The sequence below is a fragment of the Cetorhinus maximus genome, chromosome 24 (assembly GCF_964194155.1).
Source record: "Cetorhinus maximus chromosome 24, sCetMax3.hap1.1, whole genome shotgun sequence".
Taxonomy (NCBI): domain Eukaryota; kingdom Metazoa; phylum Chordata; class Chondrichthyes; order Lamniformes; family Cetorhinidae; genus Cetorhinus; species Cetorhinus maximus.
In genome coordinates this window covers 22,958,103-22,983,735 of record NC_135902.1, presented here as the reverse complement: position 1 = coordinate 22,983,735, position 25,633 = coordinate 22,958,103, and the positions used below count along the sequence as shown (strand labels likewise).

The 25,633-nt window shown below is 46.9% G+C and overlaps 1 protein-coding gene across 2 annotated transcripts in view; it reads left to right on the top strand.

Annotated features, from left to right (window-relative positions):
• The first annotated feature begins 514 nt into the window (after positions 1-514).
• The window catches only part of LOC144699709 (ras-related protein Rab-37-like), a 185,205-nt gene continuing 160,086 nt past the window's right edge, over positions 515-25,633 (top strand). Inside the window, exons 1-2 of one of the 2 annotated variants that reach the window (XM_078570860.1) lie at positions 515-885; positions 23,733-23,843. In XM_078570860.1, coding sequence (XP_078426986.1) covers positions 766-885; positions 23,733-23,843 — 231 coding nt within the window. In that variant the 5' untranslated portion in view covers positions 515-765. The remainder of the gene's footprint in view (positions 886-23,732; positions 23,844-25,633) is intronic. The other variant, XM_078570861.1, reaches the window with a different exon arrangement.

Here is a 25,633-nt window from a genome sequence, read left to right as displayed (position 1 = left end):
GGTTACAGCGAGTTGGATGTGGCATAGGTTGTAGGGAGGGGGGAGGGTAATGGAAGGAGCAGAGAAGAGAAAGAGGAGGAGAGGATAGGGGAGGAATGGAGGGAGAGAGGAGAAGGCATTAGGGAGGAGGATAGGGACAGGAAGGGGAGGCAAGGGGAAGGAGAAGAAGCAGAGAGGGGGAGGTGAAAGTGGGAGAGGAGAGGTATGGGGAGGATGGCATGGTGAGTGGAGGGAGCAAGGTAATGGGGAGGGTGGAGGATGAGGAGGTGTAGCAGATGGAGAGGTTATAATGAAAGTAGGGTGGAAGGTATTGGGAGGGGAGGGGATTGAGAGAGACTGTAACCTGGAGAATCAATCCCTGCGAGAGGAGAAGCGCACTAAAACAAGAGCTAAATACTGCGGATGAAGAGCAACTTGGAGAGTTTGAGCTTCCTGCCCTTGTGAGAGTTAAACTGAAAGTAAAATGCTTGTCTGGTGATGACACATCTCCCCGCCCCTCCCTCTCAATGTTTGAGATGATCACCTGTAGATGAGAGACAGAGAGAGAGGGGGTCGCTTACTGACACCGACCCTGGCACTCTGCTCGTTACCTTTAGAGAGTGGGTTCTGGACAATGGACCTCTCTTTGCCCGGACCCCCCTCTCCCAGCTCACCTTAACCCGGGTTAGCGGCTGCTGAGCGCCCGGGGCCGGGTCTGCTCCTGCTTTCTGCCGCCGGGGCGGTTCTCTCCTCCAATTTTTCTTAGCCCTTCTTTCTGAAGCTGCCATGCCTCGCAAAAAGAGTTCCCATCTGAGACAGGGCAGTGCCGAGCTGCCAAACGGAGTTCCGAAATCCCCCCTTCACCGAACCAGGTCCTGCAGTGAGATCCACGACCTGACTTACAAGGTGTGTATACATCTCTATTCACTCTCAATCTCAGCTCATGGATAAAATTATTAATTTATAATGGCAAAAGATCCAGCAAATGGGGCGTTGAACCCTGCCAGTACCTGCAAATGTTCAGCAAACAATGATTCAGCTCTTAAACCATTGACGTGAATGTCACATTATCAGAGGACGGAAGGCAAGGCGAGGACAGCAGGAGGAGATGAGAATATAGTCAACAGCTCTGGACTCAGCAACCAGGTGGCTCCAGACCTGCTGTCAAATAAGGGACTTGGGATCTTTTTATCCAGCTGGGAGTAAAAATTCAACAATTTTTTTTATCTTTTAAGTTTTATTTAAAACTTAGAAGCTGAAAGGAGGCCGTTCAGCCCTGTGCTGGTTGTTTGAAAAAAACGGCCCAATTCGTCCCATTCCTCCTTTTACCCCATAGCCCGGCAACTGCTGGAGACTTTAGCATGTGTGTCCCAGATGTGGACTGTCTGTTACAGAAGATGGGTGTTAATTCAGCAATGATTCCACTCCCGTCCCCGACTGTTGTCCCCGTGAGGCCAGCGATTCTGGGGGTTGACTCCCAGTCGGTGTTGACTGGGATCATTTCACATGGCCTCAGTTGTGATTTGAGCCTGGCCCAGGGTGACAGAGGGGGAAGCGGGGAGGGGGGGGGGGGGGGAAGTGCCTATTGAGGGGTTGCGGGGGGGCTGGGGGATGCGTGGTGCCGGATAAGGCCAGGATCAGGCTCGGTCTGCTATTTGGATAAAGTGTGGGGAATGGAGGAATTGTTGCTGGGTGCTGCAGAGAAGTTAGCAGTCGTACAGTCATACCGCAGTCTCAGCCCTTTCAGGAGAATCCTACAATCTTACAGCAGAGCCATTCAGCATACAGCAGATGACCATTCGCCCCGTTACGCATGGGCTAGCTCTTTGAAAGCGATTCAATTCGTCCCCCATTTTCCTGCCCTTCCACCAAATGCTTCCATTCTTTTATCTAATCCCCCTTTGAAATTTATTGAGTGTGCTTTCACCACTCTCAGGGCATTCTAGAGCATATCAACTCACTGTGAACAAAACAATCCTCATTTCACGCTTGCTTTTATTTGCCAAATATCCCAAATCTGTGTCCTCTGGTTACCGACCCTCCTGTCAGTGGACAAGGCTAAAATAGAATCACAAAAAGGGGGTGCCTACTTATCAAGCAAACAGTGCAAGGCGATCTCCCTCAGGTTGTAACAGAGCTGGGGTACTGTGCCTTCTGCTGTTTGTGTTTAGTACAGTGGAGAAAGTCAGTGCTTTAGCACCCAGTCAGATTGAAGTCATCCAATGGCACAGGTTAGGTACAGAGTAAAGCTCCCCCTACACTGTCCGATTAAACACTTCCAGGGCAGGTACAATACAGGGTTAGATACAGAGTAATGCTCCCTCTACACTGTCCCCAGCAAACACTCCCAGGTCAGGTACAGCATGGGGTTAGATACAGAGTAAAGCTCCCTCAAAACTGTCCAATTAAACACTCCTAGGTCAGGTACAGTACGGGGTTAGATACAGAGTAAAGCTCCCTCTGCACTGTCCCCATCAAACACTCCCAGGGCAGGTACAGCAGGAATGCAGCCTGATTGAATTTGAACCAGTGTTCTTAATCCTAGGTCTAACATCTTTTGCCTGGATGAACAAGAAAGACACTAATGCTACAACCATCTTGATAGTTGTCTCACTTCAGTATGGCTGTTCCATACCAGTTAATGGCTATCACCAATTTAAGGTGAACCTTCCCTCAATTGCCAAAATACTCTATCCTTTCTATATGATCGGTTTATCCAGGAATGATTGATTAAAAATAATCTACTTGTCACAGGGATGCTCTTGTTCCAAGGACTGGTCTGTCTGTCTGCCTGTCTGGAGGATTTCAGGATTACCCCTTGAATCTAGCTGTCTGCCTTTTGTGAAAGTGCAATCGAGTTCTTTGTCAGTATGAGAGCAGAACAGTGTGAACAACCTAATCTAATCATACAAGGAGAATCATATCCCTTTGGGTGGGGAACTTGTATGTAAAGGGAAGCCAGTTGATATAATAAAGAGATTTGATCGGGAAGATGCAGAGAAACTATTTCCGCTGGTGCGGGAATCCAATAAGGTGACCTAATCTAAAATTAGAGCTAGGCTATTCAGGGCAAAATCAGGAAGTGCTTCTTCACACAAATATTACTTGGAATCTGGATCTCATTCCTCCAATGGCTGTAGATTCTGGGGGTCAATTGAAAATATCAAGATTGAGATGGATGGATTTTAGTTAGATAAGGGTATCAAGGGATTGAGCAAAGACAGGTAAACACAGTTAAGGTACACATCAAGCATCAGGGTGCAATTCTAAAAGGGGTGCAGGAGCAGAGGGACCTGGATGTAAATGTGCATTAGTTATTGAAGGTGGCAGGATAGTTTGAGAGAGTGGTTAATAAAGCATACAGTGTCCTAGGCTTTATTAATAGGAGCAGCAAATACAAGACCAAGGAGGTTATGTTAAACCTTTATAAAACACTGGTTTGACCTCAGCTAGAATGCTACATCCAGTCCTGGGCATCACACTAGAAGAAGGATGTGAAGACATTAGAGAGAGGGCAAAAAGGATTTGCAAGAATGGCTCCAGGGATGAGGAACTTCAGTTACGTAGATAGATTGGAGAAGTTAGGGCTGTTTTCCTTGGAGAATAGAAGGTTGAGGCGATTTGATAGAGGCGTTCAAAATCATGAAGAGCCTGGACAAAATAGAAAGGGAAAAACTGTTCTGATTGGTGGAAGGATTGCGAACAAGAGGACACAGATTTAAGGTAATTGCCAAAAGAAGCAATGGAGACAGGAGGAAAAACGTTTTCAGGCAACAAGTGGTTAAGATCTGGAATGCATTGCTTGAGAGTGTGATGGAGGCAGATTCAATCGAGGGAATTGGATTAGTATCTGAAAAGAGAGAATGTGCAGGATTACACAGAGAAGGTGGGGGGATGGCATTGGATGAAATGCTCCTTCAGAGAGCTGGCGTAGATATGATGGGCCGAATGGCCTCCTTCTGTGCTGCAATGATTCTGTGATCTAACTATATGGAAGAACAGGGTCAATGGACTGAATAGCCTGGTCCTGCTACTACATACTGCAACCACTGGATAAAATATGAATGTTTCATATCTTAGTGATGGAATGGTAATGTGCTTCGCTGGGATCAGAGGTTTCTCTGTCATGCACTGAGGGGTAGTGGGGTAGCTCCTGATAGGGCATAGAGTCTGCTGTATATTGGAAAATGAATGATGGCAGATGAAGTGTTTCAGACACACTCATAGGTATTACTGTGTCCTGGAGGAACTATTCTTTGCCTAGCGCTCAACACCACAGAAAACCTAATCTCACACAGCCTTTTAACACCCAAGCTTGATGTAACCCAGTTGCTGCTTCCTGATTTGCCTCACCTTCTCTCACAATGCTTGGCTTAACAAAACAACTCATAATCACACCTTTTAATGTAGGAAAATGTCCAAGGTGCTTCACAGGAGCATAATCAGATGAAATTTGACACTGCCCTAAAGGAGGAGGTATCAGAAAGGCGGATCGAAAACTTAGTCCAAAAGGTGGGTCTTAAGTAAAGTCTTAGAGAAGGAGGGGAATGTGGAGAGATTTAGGGAGGGAATTCCAGAGTTTACGGCCAAGACAGCCACCAGAGGTGGGACAAAGGGAGTTGGGGGTGAACATGAAAGTATTGGTAGGCGTGATTAATGCACATTCCTTGTGGAGACAATTTCCCCTCTTCACACTGAGGACACATATCATCATGTTGTGTGACACTACCACCATACTAAATGGGATAGATTCAGAAAAGATCTAGCTACTCAAAACCTGGCATCTATGAGTTGCTGTGGGCCATTCTGCTATTGCCATTGACCCAGATGACCAAACCTGGTTAAATGACGAATATAGGAGAGCATACCAAGAGCAGCACCAGTCATACCTAAAAATGAGATCCCAGCTACAACATAAGACTACATGCATGCTAAACAGTAGAGGCAGCATGCTGCAGACAGAGCTAAGTGATACCACAATCAACGGATCAGATCAAAACTCTGCAGTCCTGTCACATCCAGTCCTGAATGGTGGTGGACAACTAAATAAATAACCGGAGGAGGAGGCTCCATGAACATCCCTGTCCTCAATGATGGCAGAGCCCATCATGTGATCACAAAACACCAGGCTGAAGTAGTTGCAGCCATCTTCAGCCAGAAGTGCTGAGTGGATGATATATCTCAGCCTCTTCCTGTAGCCCTGAGCTTCAAAGGTGCCAGTCTTCAACCAATTCAATTCAGTCTACATTATGTCAGGAAGCAGCTGAGTGCACTGGATACGGCAAAGGCCCTGACAACACACTGACAGTAGTAGTAAAGACTTGTGCTCAAGAACTATACAACCCTTTAGTCAAGCTGTTCCAGTACATTGGCATCTACCCAACAATGTGTAAAATTTCCCAGGTCTGTCCTGTTCATGAAAAAAGGGAAAAAGAATGTCCTGTCCACAAAAAACAGGACAAATCCATTCCAACCAATTACCACCCTCTCGGTCTACTCTCAATCATCAGCAAAGTGATGGAAGGTGTTGTCGACATTGCTATCAAGTGGCACTCACACGGCAATAAACTACTCACTGATGCTCAGTTTGGGTTCCATCAGGTCTACCCAGCTCCAGATTACTAAGGCCTAAGTCCAAACATGGACAAAAGAGCTGAACCCGAGAGACGAGGTGAGACTGACTCTGTCTGACATCAAGGCAGCATTTAAACGACTATGGCATCAGAAGCCCAAATAAAATTGAAATCAGTCGGAATTGGGAGAAAATTCTCCGCTGATTGGAGTCATACCTAAGACAAAGGAAGATGATTGTGGCCAATCATATCCGGCCCAGGACATTACTGCAGGAGTTTCTCAGGGTAATATTCACGGCCCAACCACCTTCAGCTTCTCCATCAATGACCTTCCCTCCCCCATAAGATCAGAAGTATGGCTGTTCATTGAGTAATAGTTCCATTTCAGATAATGAAGCAGTCTGAGCCTGCTTGTAACAAGCCCTGACAATATTCAGGCTTAGGCTGATAATTCGCAAGTAACATTTGTACTACACAAGAGTCAGGCAGTGACAATCTCCAACAAGAGAGAGTTTAATCGTCTTCCCTTATCATTCAATGACATTACCACCCGTGAATACCTCACCATCGACATCCTGGAGTTCACCATTGACCAGAAACTTAACTGGCCCAGCACATAAATACTTAAATGACAAGAGTAGATCCTAGGCTGGATGTTCTATGGTGAATGACTCACCTCCTAACTCTTCAAAATTTGTCCACCATCTACAAGTGTGATGGAGTACTCTCCGCTTCCTGGGTGAGTGCAGTTCCAACACTCAAGAAGCTTGACACCATGCAGGACTAAGCAGCCCACTTGATTGGCACCCTATCCACCACCTTAAACACCGGCACACCAGGACAGCAGTGTATGCCATCCACAAGATGCACTGCAGCATCTAGCCAAGATTTCTTCGACAACACCTTCCAAACCCGTGGCCTTTCCCACCTAGAAGAACAAGGGCAGCTCGCAGATGAGAATACCACCATCTGCACATTTCCCTCCAAGTCACGTGACATCTTGAGCTAGAAATTTATCGCCATTTGTTCATTATCACTCGGTCAAAATCCTGGAACTCTCTCCCTATCAGCACTGTGTATGTACCACCAGTCTACAGTTGTTCAAGAAAATAGTCCAATGAGGAAGGAGGAGGCATTGCTGGGTAATGAGGTGGGCCAAGTGGGACGTGTCAGTGGGAGAACACTTGGGTAAGAGGGATCATCATATTACAAGGTTTAGAATGGTAATGGAGAAGAGCAAGAAACAATCTAGAGTAGAACTTCTAAATTGGAAGAGGGCTAACTTCAATGTTATTAGAGTTATGAGAGGGGATCTACCAAAGCAAAATGGAACCAAATGCTGATGGGAAAAACTGTAACAGAACAATGGATGATCCAGGTTGAGGCTAGATACATTCAACAAGAGGGAAAGGCAGGGGAACCAAAGCCTTTGGATTATGAGCAAGATAAAGAATATGATTAAACAAAAAAAAGAGGGTGTATGATGCTTTTTCTATTCACTTTTATGGGATGTGGGTGTCGCTGGCTCGGCCAGCATTTATTGCCCATCCCTAATTGCCCTTGCTCAGAGGGCATTTAAGAGTCAACCACATTGCTGTGGGTCTGGAGTCACATGTAAGCCAGACCAGGTAAGGATTGCAGATTTCCTTCCCTAAAAGGCCATAGTGAACCAGATGGGGCTTTATGACAATCTGGCAATGGTTTCATGGTCATTATCAGACTTTTAATTCCAGATTTTTATTGAATTTAGATTTCACCATCTGTTGTGGTGGGGTTCGAATCTGGGTTCCCGGGTCTCTGGACAATACCACAATGCCACCACCTATGTATGTCAGGTGAATTCTTCAAGCAACCACCAGGCTAAATACAATAAATTGAGAGGGGAAGTGAAGAGGAAAACAAGGATGGCAAAGTGAGAATATATGGCAGTTAACATAAAAGGAAACCCAAAAATCTTCTACTGGCATGTCACCAGGTAGGAAGAGCTGAGGTGGGGCCTATTAGGGACAAAAAGATGATATATGCTTACAGGTGCAGGATCTCTAAAGTGCTAAGAATACTTAATGAGTTATTTGTATCAGTGTTTACTAAGTAAGTGGATGCTGACAAAATATCAGTAGAAGCACAGATAGCAGAGGTTAAGATTGGTGTGAAAATTAGTTAAGGCTGGAGTGAAAACTGAGAGACAGGAGGTAAATGGAAGGTTGGCTATGCTTAGTGAATAAATCACCTGGCCTGGATGGCTTGGATCCTGGTTTGCAAAGGTAAGTAGATAGTGGGGAAGTGTCAGAGCAAAGGTAACAGCCTTGTTCAAGAACAAGTCTAAAGACATTCTGAGTCACTGCAGGCCGGTCAGTTTAGCATCAGTGATGGATATGTTTGTAGAAACAAAACTGAGGAGAAAATTAACAGGTACTTGGAGAGTTTTGAGTTAATTAAGGAGAACCAGCACAGATTGGTCAAACACAACTTTTTACAAATCTAATAGAATTTTTTGATGAAGTAACAGAGAAGGTTGATGAAAAGAATGTAGTGGGTGTTGTCTATATGGATTTTAAGAAAGTGGTTGACAAAGTATCACATTAAAATCTGGTTAACAAAATTGAGGCTCATGGAAAACAGTGAGAGACGGTAAATGGTTGTTTTTCAGACTGTAGGATGGTAGACAGTGGTGTTTTCCATGGGTAAGTGCTCAGAGCAATACTTTCTTTGTTATGTATAAATGACTTGGATATTGGAATACAAAGTTAAATTTCAAAATTTGCATATGATACAAAACCTGGATGTTTGACAAATAATGAGGATGATACCAGTCGAGTGCAACCTAGCAAAATGGGCAGACAAGCGGAAGATGGAATTTAATATAGAGAAATGTGAGGTGATGCATTTTGGCAGAAGAGTTAGGGGGAGGCAATATGACACAGTTCTAAACTCTGTACAGGAACAGAGAAACCCTGGGGGTTCATTTGCATAGATCTTTGAAGGGGACAGAAACTGGTTAGCAAAGCATACTGGACCTTGGGCTTCATAAATAGAGGCACTGATTGCAAAAATACCAAAGTTATACGGAACCTTTATAAAACGCTGGTTGGGCCACAACTAGAGTATTGCTTCCAGTTCTGGTCTTTTGAGAGAGTGCAGAGAAGATTTAGCAGAATGGATCCAGGGATGGGATATTTTAGCTACAAGGTTAGATTGGAGAAGCTGGTGTTGTTCTGTTTGGAGTAAAGGAGGTTGTGGGGGTGGAGAGAACTGATAGAGATATACAAGAATATGACAGGTTTTGATAAAATAAACAAAAGAAACTGTTCCCATCAGACAATGATGCAAGGATTAGGGGGACATAGATTTAAGGATTTGGGCAAGAGATGCAGGAGGAATGTGAACTTGCTGCCCATCTACCAGGGTGGTGAACTGGAGACAATAAATGATCTTAAAAGGAAATGGATGGGCAGCTGAGGGAAATAAACTTGCAGGGCCAGGGGGATAGAACAGGGGAATGGAACTGTCTGGATTGCTCTACAGAGAGCTGGTACATACTCAAAGGGACAAATGGTCTCCTGTGCTATTATGACTCTATGTTGCTATAATGTAGCACAGTGTCCCCTGCTCATTGATAGTTAGGATTCAGCATTGCCAGCAATGCCCATATCTCAGAATGAATAAATTTAAAAAGAGAGGGCCGAGCCAGAGGAACATGGCACTGCTTGCTGTTGTCCCATTTGGAGGAGTCTGCCAGCTCAGAAGGGAAGAAGCACAGCTCCCCTGATTGAGGCAGGACTAACTCCAGCATGCTGGCTTGTCTGATTTGACAAGACATTCCACTGATTCTGGTCTCTTGTGCATCGCCCACTCTATTTTCCCCACTATTGACAGTCAGGCCTTTAACAATCTAGGCCCCTCAGCCTGGAATTCCTCCTCTAAATATCTTTCTTATCTCACTCTCTCTCTTCCTTTAGGACCCATCTCTTTGCTCACCTTTTATAATTTCTCTACATAAATACCCTCCCATGGTCTGCACCACCTCAAATATCCCATTCCCACTTTCCAGGTCCCAAATGCCAGCCTCCTCCCACTCTTCAGCCTCATATTGTTCTCACTCCCCAGTCACAGACTAAATAACCGACAGACGCGCACTGTTCCCACACACCATCCAGGCTTCACACTGTTCTCTCTCGTCATGTCTTCCCAGACTCACACTCATCCCCCTCCACACTCCTCCCCAGACTCGCACTGTTCCCCCTCCCCAGACACGCCCTGTTCCTCCACCCCACCCACTCCCCAAACTCACCCTGTTCCTCTCCCCAGACACGCCCTGTTCCCCCATCCCACCCTTCCCCAGACTCACACTCTTGCCCCTACCCACTCCTCCCCAAACGCACAGTCTCCGACTATCACTGTTCCCCCTCCCTCCCCCGACTCGCACTCTTCCCCCTCCACACCCCTGCCCAAATGCGCACTCTTCCCCCTCCACACACCTGCCCAAACGCGCACTCTTCCCCCTCCACACCCCTGCCCAAACTCGCACTGTTCCCCCTCCCCAAACTCGCACTGTTCCCCCTCCCCCAACTCGCACTGTTCCCCCTCCCCCAACTCGCACTGTTCCCCCTCCCCCAACTCGCACTGTTCCCCCTCCCCCAACTCGCACTGTTCCCCCTCCCCAAACTCGCACTGTTCCCCCTCCCCAAACTCGCACTGTTCCCCCTCCCCAGACTCGCACTGTTCCCCCTCCCCCGACTCGCACTGTTCCCCCTCCCCCAACTCGCACTGTTCCCCCTCCCCAAACTCGCACTGTTCCCCCTCCCCCGACTCGCACTGTTCCCCCTCCCCCAACTCGCACTGTTCCCCCTCCCCAAACTCGCACTGTTCCCACTCCCCAAACTCGCACTGTTCCCCCTCCCCCGACTCGCACTGTTCCCCCTCCCCCGACTCGCACTGTTCCCCCTCCCCCGACTCGCACTGTTCCCCCTCTCCAGACTCGCACTGTTCCCCCTCCCTGACTCGCACTGTTCCCCCTCCCCCGACTCGCACTTTTCCCTCTCCCCAGACTCGCACTTTTCCCCCTCCCCAAACTCGCACTGTTCCCCCTCCCCAGACTCGCACTGTTCCCCCTCCCCAGACTCGCACTGTTCCCCCTCCCCCGACTCGCACTGTTCCCCCTCCCCAGGCTCGCATCATTCCCTCTCCCCACCCCCTCCCCAGGCTTGCACTATTCCCCCTTCCCACCCCTCCCCAAAATCGCACTGTTCCCCCTCCCCACTCCTTCCCAGACTCGTACTGTTCCCACACCCCGTTCCTGACTGTTCCGACTCCCTAGTGTTGGGCACTGCCTCAGACCCCAGGTCCCTCCCCCGTGTGTCCATGATAAATACAGTTCGCTAACTCTCTCGTTTCCTGTATCCTTTGCAATATAATTTCTGTGACAAGTTTTCTGCAATCTGCTGCCAGTAACTCTCCTCTTTAGGGATCATTGTGTGGGTCTATTTTAGTTATTTCAATCTGATTAATTTATACATGATAAATTAAACATGAAATATATTAACTCTCACCATGCACTGGTGGAGGCTAATTATTCAACAAGACCTGCAAGCTGCCGAATACAGACCTCCCAGAGTGAGGACTATTATTAACAGAAGGAGAATAAGCCTCCTTTTTTCATGCAGGGTTTCTTCTCACTAGTCGAGGGAAGAGACTGGAACACCTGGCTGTACAAGGTAAAAGCCTATAGGGTGCAGTGTGAGTGCTGTATTTTTTTTATTCATTAACAGGATGTGGGCGTTGCTGGCCAGACCAGCATTTATTGCCCATCCCTAATTGCCCTTTGGAGGGTGGTTTTGAGCCTCCTTCTTGAACCCTGCAGTCCATGTGGTGTAGATACACCCACAGTGCTGTTAGGGAGGGAGTTCCAGAATTTTGACCCAATGACAGTGAAGGAGCGGTGATATATTTCAAAATCAGGATGGTGAGTGACTTGGAGGGGAACTTCCAGGTGGTGGTGTTCCCATATATCTGCTGCCCTTATCCATCTAGATGTTAGTGGCCCTAGGTTTGGAAGGTGCTGCCTAAGGAACCTTGGTGAATTCTTGCAGTACATCTTGTAGATGATACACACTGCTGCTACTGTGCGTCGGTGGTGGAGGGAGTGAATGTTTGTAGATGTGGTGCCAATCAAGCGGGCTGCTTTGTCCTAGATGGTGTCAAGTTTCTTGAGTGTTGTGGGAGCTGCACTCATCCAGGCAAGTGGGGAGTATTCCATCACACTCCTGACTTGTGCCTTGTAGATGGTGGACAGGCTTTGAGGAGTCAGGAGGTGAGTTATTCGCTGCAGGATTCCGAGTCTCTGACCTATTCTTGTAGCCACAGTATTTACATGTCTAGTCCAGTTCAGTTCATGGTGAATGGTAACCCCCAGGATGTTGATTTGTGTGGGGTAGTGTGGAGCGGGGTATTTGGGTTGGTTTGGGGGTCAGTTAGTTCAGGAGGTTAGATGGCTAGAGTGTGATTGAGAATAACGCCAACTTTGTGAGTTCAATTCCCCTAATGGCTGTGATAGTTCACGAAGGCTTAGCTCCTTGTCTTACTAGCCGCTTGCAGACTGGTGTCTCTCAAGCTATATAACCAACTCCCTCTCTCTGTTAGAGAGACAGATACCCATGGTCCTTTGTGGGCTATGGCTAATAACTTAAAATTACTATCTAGGGTGGCAGTGTGGAGTGGGGTATTTAGGTGGTGCAGTGTGGGGTAGGGTATTTAGGTGGTGCAGTGTGGGGTGGGGTATTTAGGTGGTGCAGTGTGGGGTGGGGTATTTAGGTGGTGCAGTGTGGGGTGGGGTATTTAGGTAGTGCAGTGTGGGGTGGGGTATTTAGGTGGTGCAGTGTGGGGTGGGGTATTTATGTAGTGCAGTGTGGGGTGGGGTATTTAAGTGGTGCAGTGTGGGGTGGGGTATTTAGGTAGTGCATTGTGGGTGGAATATTTAGGTGGTGCAGTGTGGGGTGGGGTAATTAGGGGGTGCAGTGTGGGGTGGGGTATTTAGTTAGTGCAGTGTAGAGTGGAGTATTTAGGTGGTGCAGTGTGGGGTGGAGTATTTAGGTGGTGCAGTGTGGGGTGGGGTATTTAGGTGGTGCAGTGTGGGGTGGGGTATTTAGGTGGTGCAGTGTGGGGTGGGGTATTTAGGTGGTGCAGTGTGGGGTGGGGTATTTAGGTAGTGCATTGTGGGTGCGGCCTTTAGGTAGTGCAGTGTGGGGTGGGGTATTTACTTAGTGCATTGTGGGTGGGGTATTTAGGTGGTGCAGTGTGGAGTGGGGTGTTTAGGTGGTGCAGTGTGGGGTGGGGTATTTAGGTGGTGCAGTGTGGGGTGGGGTACTTAGGTGATGCAATATGCAGTGGGGTATTTTGGTGGTGCAGTATGGATATTTAGGATGCCAATGTGAGTTGGGGTATTCAGGGTGTGGGGTAGAATATTTGGGTTGTTCAGTGTGGGATATTTAGGATGCCGATATAGGGTGGGGTATTCAGGGTGTGGGTTGGGGTATTTGAATGGTGTGATGTGGGGTGGAGTGGGAATCGATAAAATAATTCCCTTTCTTTACGCTGTTAAATGTGGCTTTCTTATCCTGACAGCTGAGTTGCTGAGCCAAGTTTTCCTCGATAATAACCCTACGGCAGAGTGAGTCAAAGACTAGGGCCTCCAAGAACCTGTGCGGGCTCACTGTTAAAATAGAACAGTTGTTTGTTCAAACCTTGCAGAACAACAACAAAAATTTGTATTTATAAGTAGCCTTTAACATTGCTAAAAAGTCCAAAGCACTTCACAGAAGCAATATCACATAGGATTTGACACCAACCCACATATGGACATATAACCAAAAGCTTGGTCAAGGAGGTAGGTTTTAAGCCACATCTTAAAGAAGAGGTAGAGAGGCAGAGAGATTTAGGGAGGGAATCCCGGAGCTTAGGGCCTTGGAAGCTGAAATCACAGCCACCTAGAGGCTAGAATTGGAGCTGTTCAGAGATCTTGGATGGCTGTAGGGCTGGAGAGGATTACAGAGAAATGGGAAGGCTGAAGCCATGGAGGGACTTGAAAACAAGGATGAAAACTTTCAAGTTGATGTGTTGCTGGACAGGGAGAAGTGAGCACTGTGGTGATGGGTGAACAGAGCATGTTAGGGTATGGGTATATGAGTTTAGGATAACCTCAAGTTTATGGAGGATGGAAGGTGGCAGGCCGACCAGGGAGTGTCAGAATAGTCAAGTCTTGAGGCAATCTAAGTATGGGTGAGGATTTCAGCAACGGATGAGCTGAGGCAGGGTTGATGCTGGGCCATGTTACAGAATTAGAAATAGACAGTCTTCATGATGGAGTGGACATGTGGTTGGAAGCACATCTCCAGGTCAAAGTCGACACCAAGGATGTGAACAGTCTAAAACAAAAACAAAAATACCTGGAAAAACTCAGCAAATCTGGCAGCATCTGCGAAGAGGAATACAGTTAACGTTTCGAGTCCGAATGACCCTTCAACAGAACTAAGTCAAAATAGAAGAGAGGTGAAATATAAGCTGGTTTAAGGGGGGGTGGGACAAGTAGAACCAGTGATAGGTGGAGATAACCAAAAGATGTCACAGACAAAAGGGCAAAGAGGTGTTGAAGGTGGTGATATTATCTAAGGAATGTGCTCATTAAGGGTAGAAAGCAGGCCAGCATCCGCAGTTTTTTGCTTTTGTCTTAATGTGAACAGTCTAGTTCAGCTTCAGACAGTTGTCAGGGAGAGAGATGGAGTCAGTGTTAGGGATCAGAGTTATAATGAGGATTGAAGACTGTGGCTTTGGTTTTCCAAGTATTCAGTTGGAGAAAATTTTTGCTCCTCTGGTACTGGATGTCAGAGAAGCAGTCGTATAATTTAGAGACAATGGAAGCATTATCAAGTAAATTGTTTTGGCTTGAGATATAATAGGTTCTAAATCACTGAGAAATTCATCAACATAGTTTCTGTAGTGGGAAAGTTTGACACCAGTCTCCTTAAAACATAAATTTCACACTCTCAAAACTCAAACTCCCCAACAGCAATTCCCAAATGCACCATTGCTGTGAAATATGCCATGCCTTCATTTGTGTTAGCTGTAGCTCAGTTTGTAGCACTCTTGTCACTAAGTAACAAAGTTCTGGGTTTAAGTCCCGCTCCAGGGCTTGTGTACAAAATTCCAGGTTAATACTTCAGCGCAGTACTGATTGAATGCTGCACTCAGTTTTTTCGGATGCATGGATGTGAAAGATCCCATGGCACAACTTCAAGGAAGAACTGGGAAGCTCTCCCTAGTGTCCTGGCCAATATTTATCCCTTAATCAACATCACAAAAACAGATTATCTGATCATTATCACATTGACGTTGGTGGGAACTTGCTGTGTACAAATTGGCTTCTACATTACAACAGTGACTACATTTCAAAAGTACTGCATTGGCTGTAAAATGTTTGTGAAAGGCACTATGGCCAGAATATTACGCTCGCTGGACGGACATGCGCCCGATCCGAACGACTGTAAAATGACGCGTGATGATGTCAGGCACTCATGCGAAATTTCGGTCAGCGGGCGCACGCGCGTGTCAGCAGCACACCTGCTGACAATGAACAGGCCTATTAAGGCTATTAAAAGCTCCAATTGAATTCAATTTTTTGCTGCCTGTCCAACCTTACAGTTGGTGGACAGACAAAAAGGCCAAGCGGCCTTTGGATCTTTTAGGAAACCTCATCCACTGGCAGGATGAGGTTTCCAACAGTTATTAAAAATTAACTAAAAGTTTCAACATTTTGTTAATAACATGTCCCTGCTCATGCTTCAGAGTCACATGAGGAGACGTTTTTTAACATTTTATAATTCTTTATTTTTAATTTTTAAAATCTTCATCTCTCTGAGGCAGCCCAGTGCCTCAGGGAGCTTTTCCTGCGCGCACCTGCGTGCGTGCATGAAGTCTCTCCCCACTCACCCTCCAGCCCCCCTGCCGCTCCACCACACAGGCAGCGCTGAGCGCTGCAGCACACATTTCACGCTGGGTGGCCCTTAATTGGCCCGCCAGTGTGAAATCACGGTCGGGCCCCAATCGCAGGCAGCCGTCAGCTTCCCAACCACTCCCACTCACCCCCACCGAGCCCGCCCGACGAGGGCAAAATCCTGGCCTATGTGAAAGCAAATCTTTCTTTTTCTTTTTTAATGTGATCTAGTGACAGGAAACATCATCTGCTTTCAACACCTACAGAAAAAGTTCTGGCTTAGGTCTATCACAATGACCACCTCCTCCCACCACAGCCTTGCAGTAAGATTGATGGGATGGTCAGTACCTGCAAGCTCCCCTTACAGTCAGTTCATGCCTGACCACACTTTCACTCTAGCTTTTTGTATTTACATGCCTCAAGTCCTATGCTCATGCCTTGTGGAGATCTCCTCGGCAGGGCTAAGAAACTTCAGTTATGAAGATAGATTGGAAAAGTTAGGGCTGTTTTCCTTTGAGAAAAGGCTGAGTGGAGATTTGATAGAGGTATTCACAATCATGAGGGGCCTGGGCAGAGTAGAGAGGGAGAAACTGTTCCCATTCGTGAGAGGATCAAGAACAAGAGGACACAGATTTAAATTAATTGACAAAAGAAGCAAAACTTTTTTATGTAGTGAGAGGTTAAGATTTGGAATGCACTGCCTGAGAGTGTGGGGGAGATTCAATTGAAGCATTCAAAAGAGAATTAGACAGTTATCTGAACATGAAGAATGTGCAGGGTTACGGGGAGAAGGCGGGAGAATGGCAATAAGTGAATTGCTCATTCGGAGAGCTGGTGCAGACACGATGGGCTGAATGGCCTCCTTTTGTCCTGCAACAATTCTCTGATTCTGTATCCTGATCAATATTTATCCCACAGTCAAGATCTCTAAAACAGATTATCTTCTCATTATCACATTGTCGTTTGTGGAAGCTTGCTTTGCAGAAATTGTAGAAAATGCAGGAACCAGTGACTACACTACACTTCCAAAATACTTTCTAGGTTATAAAGCACTTTGGGAATGTCCTGAGGTTGTGAAAGGTGCCATATAAATACAACTCTGTCTATTCTTTCTTTCCTTTTCCCCCTTTTTTCTTGTCTTCTTTATTTCAAGCTGTTGGTCAACTTTTGCTTGTTTTCCAAATCGATGTTAAACATGATTAACAGGTTATCAATTAAAAGGTATTGAGTGTCCCCTCCCCTTCTGAAATGGGCCACACTAATAAACTGTGACAAAAAACAAAAGTTTAAAGGAAACTTAAATCAAAACAAAATTCAATTCCAGTTGTTGATGAAAACACTCCATTTCCACTGGGAGTGGAAGGCCTCAGGTATATTCGTGGACACAATGTGCTTCCTCTCCAGCAGCACACAGGCACGGGCAGTCAGGCTGAAAAGCCCACTTGACACCTGCTGCCTTGTCCTGTTGATGGGGCATCCTTGGCCAGGGCCCAGAGTAGTACCACCAGGAAGCCCTCTGGTCTGTCTGCTCCCCTCTGCAATGGATGGCCTAAGGTCAGGAGAGTGGGACTGAAACAAAGCAAAAGATCCCCTTCAAATACTGAAATAGAGGTTACAACCTCACAAACTCTTTTTATGTATGAAATACTAACCTGCTCATTTTCTAGCTTGGCAGATATTTGATTAGCATTCTATGGATACTCTTCTGAACCATTTCAATATCCAGGTGCACTCCTGCAGTTACAGGCATTTATTAAACATGTTTCACTGTCTATTTTTAACAGACCCATGCCAACTCTCACTTCCTTTTCTATATGAGTGTGGCTCCAGATCCATGTCTCAGTTTAAACTCCTCACATGCCTGTTTGGGTCACAAAGGGGGAAGATTTATTTTACCCATTGTTTTAATAGGTTAACCATTTCTACCCAGGTAGAATTCCCCCATTGCATGGAAGCGATCTGGAAGATGCTGATTGTTGGAGTCAGAGACCCAATTTCCAAGCTGGGCTCAGTCTCTGTGGATTTTGCTGACACTCTCCTCTCCCTACCTACTCTCCACTCTCTGCTCTCTCCACCTTCTCTCCATTTCCCACTCTTCTCCACTCCACCCTCTCACTGGTCCCCTCTTCTCCCAATCCTCTCAATCCATCCCATCGTCCCTCTGCGCTCCCTACCATCTCTCTACTAATATCTTCTTTCCACACTCATGTTCTGCCCACCCTCTCTCCACTCCCTATCCTCTCTCCCCTGCCCACCCTCTCTCCACTCCCTATCCTCTCTCCCCTGCCCACCCTCTCTCCACTCCCTATCCTCTCTCCCCTGCCCACCCTCTCTCCACTCCCTTTCCTCTCTCCCCTGCCCACCCTCTCTCCACTCTGTATCTTCTCTCCCCTGCCCACCCTCTCTCCATTCCCTATCCTCTCTCCCCTGCCCACCCTCTCTCCACTCCCTTTCCTCTCTCCTCTACCCACCTCTCTCCATTCCCTATCCTCTCTCCCCTGCCCACCCTCTCTCCATTCCCTATCCTCTCTCCCCTGCTCACCCTCTCTCCACTCCCTATCCTCTCTCCTCTGCCCACCCTCCCTCCATTCCCTATCCTCTCTCCTCTTCCCACCTCTCTCCATTCCCTATCCTCTCTCCTCTTCCCACCTCTCTCCATTCCCTATCCTCTCTCCCCTGCCCACCCTCTCTCCACTCCCTATCCTCTCTCCCCTGCCCACCCTCTCTCCATTCCCTATCCTCTCTCCCCTGCCCACCCTCTCTCCACTCCCTATCCTCTCTCCTCTGCCCACCCTCTCTCCATTCCCTATCCTCTCTCCTCTGCCCACCCTCTCTCCACTCCCTATCCTCTCTCCTCTGCCCACCCTCTCTCCACTCCCTATCCTCTCTCCCCTGCCCACCTTCTCTCCATTCCCTATCCTCTCTCCTCTACCCACCCTCTCTCCACTCCCTATCCTCTCTCCCCTGCCCACCCTCTCTCCACTCCCGATTCTCTCTCCTCTTCCCACCTCTCTCCATTCCCTATTCTCTCTCCTCTTCCCACCTCTCTCCATTCCCTATCCTCTCTCCCCTGCCCACCTCTCTCCACTCCCTATCCTCTCTCCCCTGCCCATCCTCTCTCCACTCCCTATCCTCTCTCCTCTGCCCACCTTCTCTCCAAGCCTTCTTCTTTTGTCTGCTCTCTCTGCCCACTTTCTCTCTCTCCCATGACCCCCACTCCCCAGCCCCTGGACTGCTCTCCACCCACTAATTTTGAGAGATTCTCAGACCTGTTCCTCTGCTCCTTCGCTGGGTGTGACTGGTTGTATTTTTTGTGTCAGTTCTTCTCCCGACCATGTCTCAGTCCTGGCAGGTTCCAGCTGTGTTTCTGTACATCACCCAAATTCCTCTTGACAACTATCTGCTCCTCGTGAGAAATCCGCCAAACAGGCAGTGCCTTTCAGAACTCCGGTCAGTCAGGTGACCAGGGGCAAAATGAGTCCAAGTTTCCAGTGGGTCACTCTCCGGAGCAACTGCAGGAGGTCAGAAAATTATTCCCCTTATGAGTGAGTTGAGCAAATGAGTGTGAGCAAGCTGTTCAACTGTGGAGGGCATCACTGCTGAGTACAATCCTGTCTTGATCTCCCCTCTCCAACTTGCTGGTATGTGATTAGGGAGCTAAATTCCTGCAACAGATAGGGGGCACTAAACGGGGGTCATTTTGTTTCTTGGGTAGGACCGTTTATGTGGTACTGGCAGGAGGCCCCAACCTCGTGTGGAACTATACCCCAGCAATGAGTTGACACCATCAAAGCAGAAAAAATAGATAGGAAATGGTGCAGGGCACTCTGACCTCCCAAATCCTCAACTATTTATTGCTATGGCATTCACAAGCTGTGTTTAGTACTCACCCCTGGTTGAGGTTATGGTGGGCCTGCTCCTAATAACTGGGTAGCTTGTTTAGTCACTTCACAAGGCATGAATGGGCAACCACGTGGTGTGGGACTGGAGTCACATAAAAGCCAGAGCAGGTCAGGGTGGGGCCAGGTCCTTCCCTGAAGGACATTGATGAACCAATCAGGTTTTTATGACAAACCAACAAAGGGTCAAATGGACAGATCACAAAAGGTCAGATTTACTTAATTCTGTTCTGGGCACCCCCACTCAAGGACGGGTAGCAGGACTACAGCAAAGAGATGAGGAGGAACCATCAGAATATGATCAGGAATCAGAGGCTGCAATTATAAGAAAAAGGGCTCGAAAATTGATTATTTTTTCATTGGAACTTAGAAGATCAATAGGGTGGGTTCGGATGCCACTACAGCAGATGGTGGAATTTGAATTCAATAAAAATCTGGAATTAAAAGTCTAATCATGACCATGAAACCATTGTTGATTGCTGTAAAACCCATCTGGTTCACTAAAGTCCTTTAGGGAGGGAAACCTGCTGTCCTGTTTGACCTACATGTGACTCCAGAACCACAGCAATATGGCCTCTGAACTAGGGTAACTAGGGATGGACAATAAATGCTGATCTAGCCAGCGAAGCCCTATAGAATATAATATAGAATCTATATTAAATATTGAAAAATTGTTGGCACTATTTGGTAGAATAGCAACAAGTTAACATTGAGGAAGAATAAAAAGAGGAACTGAGAAATCATCTTTGCACACAGTGGGTTATTATGAAATGAGATGTTTTATTAAAAATGGCTAATGAAATAGTGACCAGAACATCATTGAGAAAGGGAATTGAATAAGAATATAACATGGGAGAAATGAAAAGACACAGAGAAGGAACAGTGAAGTGGGACTGGAATAGACTGCTCCATTTGAACAGGCGTGATAAGGACTGCACGGGGAATTGCCCGGAAGTCTCAACTTCCACTGGGAAATTCCCCTGCGCCTGGAACCCTCCAAAACTCAGCCAAATTAGGAGAATTCTGATCGTTCCAACTCACGTAACAGAGTAGTTACCCAGGAAAAGTTAGGATTAAAGCCAGTTCTAAGCCCTGGGTAACTCTGGTACTGACCTCCCAGGCTCCCCACTGGACCCCCTAACTACCCCTCCTGACCCCCAACTAATCCCCATCACCTGACCCTCCCTCCATTTCACCCCCCTGATCTCCCAGCCCCCTGACCCCCTAATTACCCTTCCACCCCCACCCCAGACTACTCCCCACCCCCCATCCAACCCCCCCACCACAACTACCCCTCCACCCCCACTGACCACCTGACCCCCACTTCCAACCACCCCCTCAACAACCTGACCAGCTTCCAACCCTTGTCACCTGACCACCCTCCCACTCCCTGACCGCCGAACTAATTTCCCACTCCCTGATCACCAGACTATCTTCCATCCCCCAATCACCCGACTACCCCTCCCACTGCACAATTACCCCCCCCCCCCCATGCCCCCTGATCACCTAAACCCCACAACCCCTGAATAGCACCCCACCTCCCGCCTAGCTCACTAGATTCAGAAGCTGGGCTGCCATTATGAAGGGGATCCCCTCCACAGGGTGGTCTATGGCTGCAGCTGAAGCCAGGCAGTTTGGGAGCGTCTGAATGCTTGCTGCTGCCCTCTGAACTAGGGCAACTAGGGATGGACAATAAATGATGGTCTAGCCAGCGAAGCCCTATAGAATATAATATAGAATCTATATTAAATATTGAAAAATTGTTGGCACTGTTTGGTAGAATAGCAACAAGGTAACAGTGAGGAAGAATAAAAAGAGGAACTGAGAAATCATCTTAGCACACAGTGGCCTGTTCCCCAAAGTCTCTGTGGGCCTGGGCGTTCACTGGAAAATCACAATCAGCCTCTAACAATAGGACTTAAGTGGCCATAATTGGCTACCTGCCACTTGTGAGCGGGTTACACCCCCCTCACCTTTCACCCCCACCCACCCCCACCCCCACCAGTGGTGGAAATCTGGAATTTTTTGCCCTAAAAGGTGGGCCAATTGGAGCTTTCAAGTCTGTGATCAATAGATTTTTGTTGGGCAAGGATATCAAGGGTTTTCGAGCAAAGGCAAGTAATTGGAATTGAGGTACAGACCAGCCATGATCTAATTGAATGGTGAAGTGGGCTCGAGGAGATGAATGGCATCCTCCTGTTGCTGTATTCTTAAGCTGCTGCTTGAGATGTTGTTTCCCGGAACTTCACATGACCATCAAGTTGGCCCACTGGGAACTGGATCCAAATGCAGCCTGTCTGTAGAGATGATGCAGTCTATTCAAAGACTCTTTTCAATATCTTGAACAATAGGAATGCAGGTTTTACCCTTCCTGTCTTCCAATGATTGCTGTCCAGCAGTGCTGTGTCAGCTTTTCTGCATCATCATTATCAGGCTACATCTTGGCATATCTACCAAAAAACAAGGTCTGACTTTTCATGGATAACAACATTACACAGCTATTTCTCACCGCCTCCTGTCTCCCTCAATCTAAGGCTGTTCATGCAGTCTCCAACATTAGGACCTAAACCAGCCAAAATTTTCTCCAGTCCACCTTTTTGATTCTCGTCTATGTCCCTGAGGCAATGTCTGGTGATGCAGAGCCTCAGTGCACAACTTTACCCCAATTTCAGCTTCCTCCCCCCATCTCTCCATCACCATTTTCTCCCATCTCTGTAACGTGACACATCATCACCCTTATCTCATCCCTACCGATGCCTAGCACCTGAGTCCAATTCATTATTACCCTGCCTCCTTCTAATGTTCCTGAGCCATTCTCCAACAGCTCCATTCGTTCAGAATTTTGCCACTCATATCCTTGACTCCTCATCATTCTGTCACCAAATTCCCCATCTTATCACTCCGCCCTCTTTAGGCTTCACTCAACTTCCCTGTGCCTCAACAAATTGACTTTCAGCACCTTCGCTGTAGGCTCTTTGTGGCCTCCCACACCCTACATCAAAGATTGTGGAGGATTTTAAAGATGAAGGAAGTTAGACCATACGACCATAAGACGTAGGAGCAGAAGTAGGCCATTTGGCCCATCAAGTCTGCTCCGCTAATCAATGAGATCATGGCTGATCTGATAATCCTTAACTCCACTTTCCTGCCTCTTCCCCATAACCCTTGATTCCCTTATTGAAGTTACAGAGATAGGGAGGGTTTTAGGGGTTGGAGGAGGTTACAGAAATCTCAAAGAATTGTAGGGCTGCATTAGGGTTAGGGTTACAGAGATCTGTAAATGGAGATGGTTCCAATTTCCTCCAGCCCATTGTGCAGTTAAATTTGAAAATCATGTTGAGATATCTCTGTTTGAACAGCACCCTGGAGTGATCTGCAAAGGTCTGTTGTTTTTGTTTGCTAATTGAACCAGTCCTGTGGGCCACAGAATTCCCAATAATGATCAATATATTAGAATGTGAAACACCTCCAAGTAATCTTGTTCTCAAATGAACATATACACAGAAAGAAGAAACAAGTTTGCATTTATTAAGCACTTTTCACACCCTCAGGGTTACCCCAAAACACTTTACAGCTAACTAAATACATTTGAAGTTCAGTCACTTCTGTAGTGTAGGAAATGTGCACAGCAAGATTCCACAAACAGAAATATGATAACGGACGAGATCATCTGTTGCAGTAAATGTTGGCTTAGGGATAAATAGTGGCTAGGAGGAAAGGATAACTATCCTGCCCTTCATCCAATAGTACCGTGGGAGATTTAGCCCTCAGCTTAATGTCTTATCTGAAAGGCAGCACCTCCAACACTGCAGCACTCCCTTGGTACTGCCCAGAAGTGTCACCCTAGCTTATGTGCTCAGGTCTCTGATGTTGTTTTGAATCCACTGCTTTCTGACATAAGCGTGCTACCCACACAGTTAAAGCTAACACCTAAAGAGCCTTAGAAGAGTAAGGTTGGGAATTTTCTTTCAGCTGTTCCTGCTCTAGTGCCATAACTAAGCTACAAGTGTGAAATAAAGTCCCATTTATACACAGTTCTAAGGACATTCCAGCCTATGTCACCACATCTCCCTTTTGGGAATGGTGTGCTATGTGGAGTGATGCCTCAGTGGGATCTCCTTGGATACTACCACTGGCACTGGAAACTGTAAAGGAATGTTTAGACCTGAAGGATCATCTCCCAAGACTTTGCTGGATCTCTTGTTTTGAACTGACCTGTTGAATAACCATTTCATGTACTGCTGCCACTCTCTCTTGTTTAAGGAAGGTTCTAATAAGAATTTGCACACACTGTAGGTCATGTTAATTGGAGACTCTGGTGTGGGCAAGACCTGCTTCCTGGTCCAGTTCAAAGACCGTGCCTTTTTAGCAGGGAACTTCATCGCCACAGTCGGGATAGACTTCCGGGTGAGACGCTGCTCACAGCTTTCTATTTATTTATCTGATTTACACTTTAAAACATTTCCATAGAGTAGTTCCAGATACCTCCATAACTACTGAAGAGACACTGGATTAGAGTGGATTTGCAATATTGAAGAAATTGTGTGCAGTGCCCAAGAGGCCTTATATGGAAGTAAGTTCAGTGGGGAGGGGAGGGGTCCTAATAATATTTCCCTTCAAAAGAGGGATTCCTTCCTTTGTCATACCAATAAGAGGGGTCTGATTGGTGAATGCCCATCTTCAAAAAAGAACCCTTTTTACCTAATATGGGCAAGAGTTTGGCACATTGGCTTTTTAAAAGGAGCCTAATGGGGAACCCACTGTGTTGAAAATTCTGAGACCACATTGATTTCCTGAGGGTTTTTAATAGATTTGCAGCACACACACAGTTGGTGATCAAGGGTTGTATCCGAGCAGTGCCTATGCAGGATATACTGGGTAGGTGCACGGTCTCCTGGATACTGACTGCTGTATGCACAGAGTCAGTCTGATAAAGCCTAGAACCTTCATTATTTCAGCTTGTCCCAAGGCATAGGTTACCAGGCTGGGCTGAGTGCTTCCCAGACTGTGTCACATAACCGGGCCTGGGCCTGCGCCTGCGCCTGCGCTAACCGGGCCTGCGCCTGCGCTAACCGGGCCTATGTCTGCACCAACCTTTATCTAAAGATGATTAGAAACAGCAGCAGGGCTAGGCCATTTTGCCCATCGAACCTGCTCTGCCATTCAGTAAGATCATGGCTGATCTAATCATGGCCTATAGCTCCGTTTTCTTGCCTGCACAACTCCACCCAACCCCCATAACCCTTGCCTCCCTTGTCACTAACTAAGCCTGGCCTGATCCGCACTAATCAGCCTGTATTTACACTGACTAGGCTTCATGAAATTTACCACAAAACTAAAATGACCACAAATGTTTACATCACATGAGCCCCAGTAAAAGGAAAGCAAGAAATGTTGAGCAGTTATGATAATTCCACTGTGCTGATCTTATCTGGCAGAGCCATGTACGTTAAGACTATTTACAAGCTTATTGATTGCTGTCCCAAAACGACTGGGAGGAAGGTTGCTGTTCTCACATAGCTGGTTTGACAATGAGAATGGATCACTAAGAGCAGCTCACCTGTACAGTCTTATGTTGTTGGGGAGGGTGGCGATGGAAGAGGTGTTGAGCAGGAATCAGGGGACTTTGAACTACTTCAAGATCTGTGATTTGCACTGTTGTATCACATTCTAAATGTGTCCAGTAAAGTGTGGGCAGCAGGTCGCTGGTCATGTAAAACATTCAGATGTTACTCCTAAACCATGGTCCATCCCCGTCAATCTCTGTAAACCTCCTCCAGCCATACAACGCTGCCCCTGAACTCTGTTTCAGTGATCTTTAATGAATCTATTCTCTCTGCCCCACTAGTGGCTGCAATGCCTTCCACCTGCTTTGGAATTCCCTCCCAAAACCACTACCCCCACCCCCAACACCCTCTCCTTCTTTATGACCCTTTTTATCACTTCTTTATTACCCCTTTGATTTAGTGTGTGGTCACCCACTCCTAAAGTTCGATTTTGTTTGAGGTGCCTGCTCAGACATTTTTCTAGGGATTATTGTTCAACAATTGGGGAAATTGGCAGTGATGTCTCCATTTATGTCACCCTTTAAGCCTGAGCTGGGGTTTCTGGCTTGCAAGCCTGACTCTCTCGGCGCCTGGGTTGCAAGAGGAGGAGGAGGGCAACTTCTCTAAAGAGGCACTGTCTCCTCCCGTAAC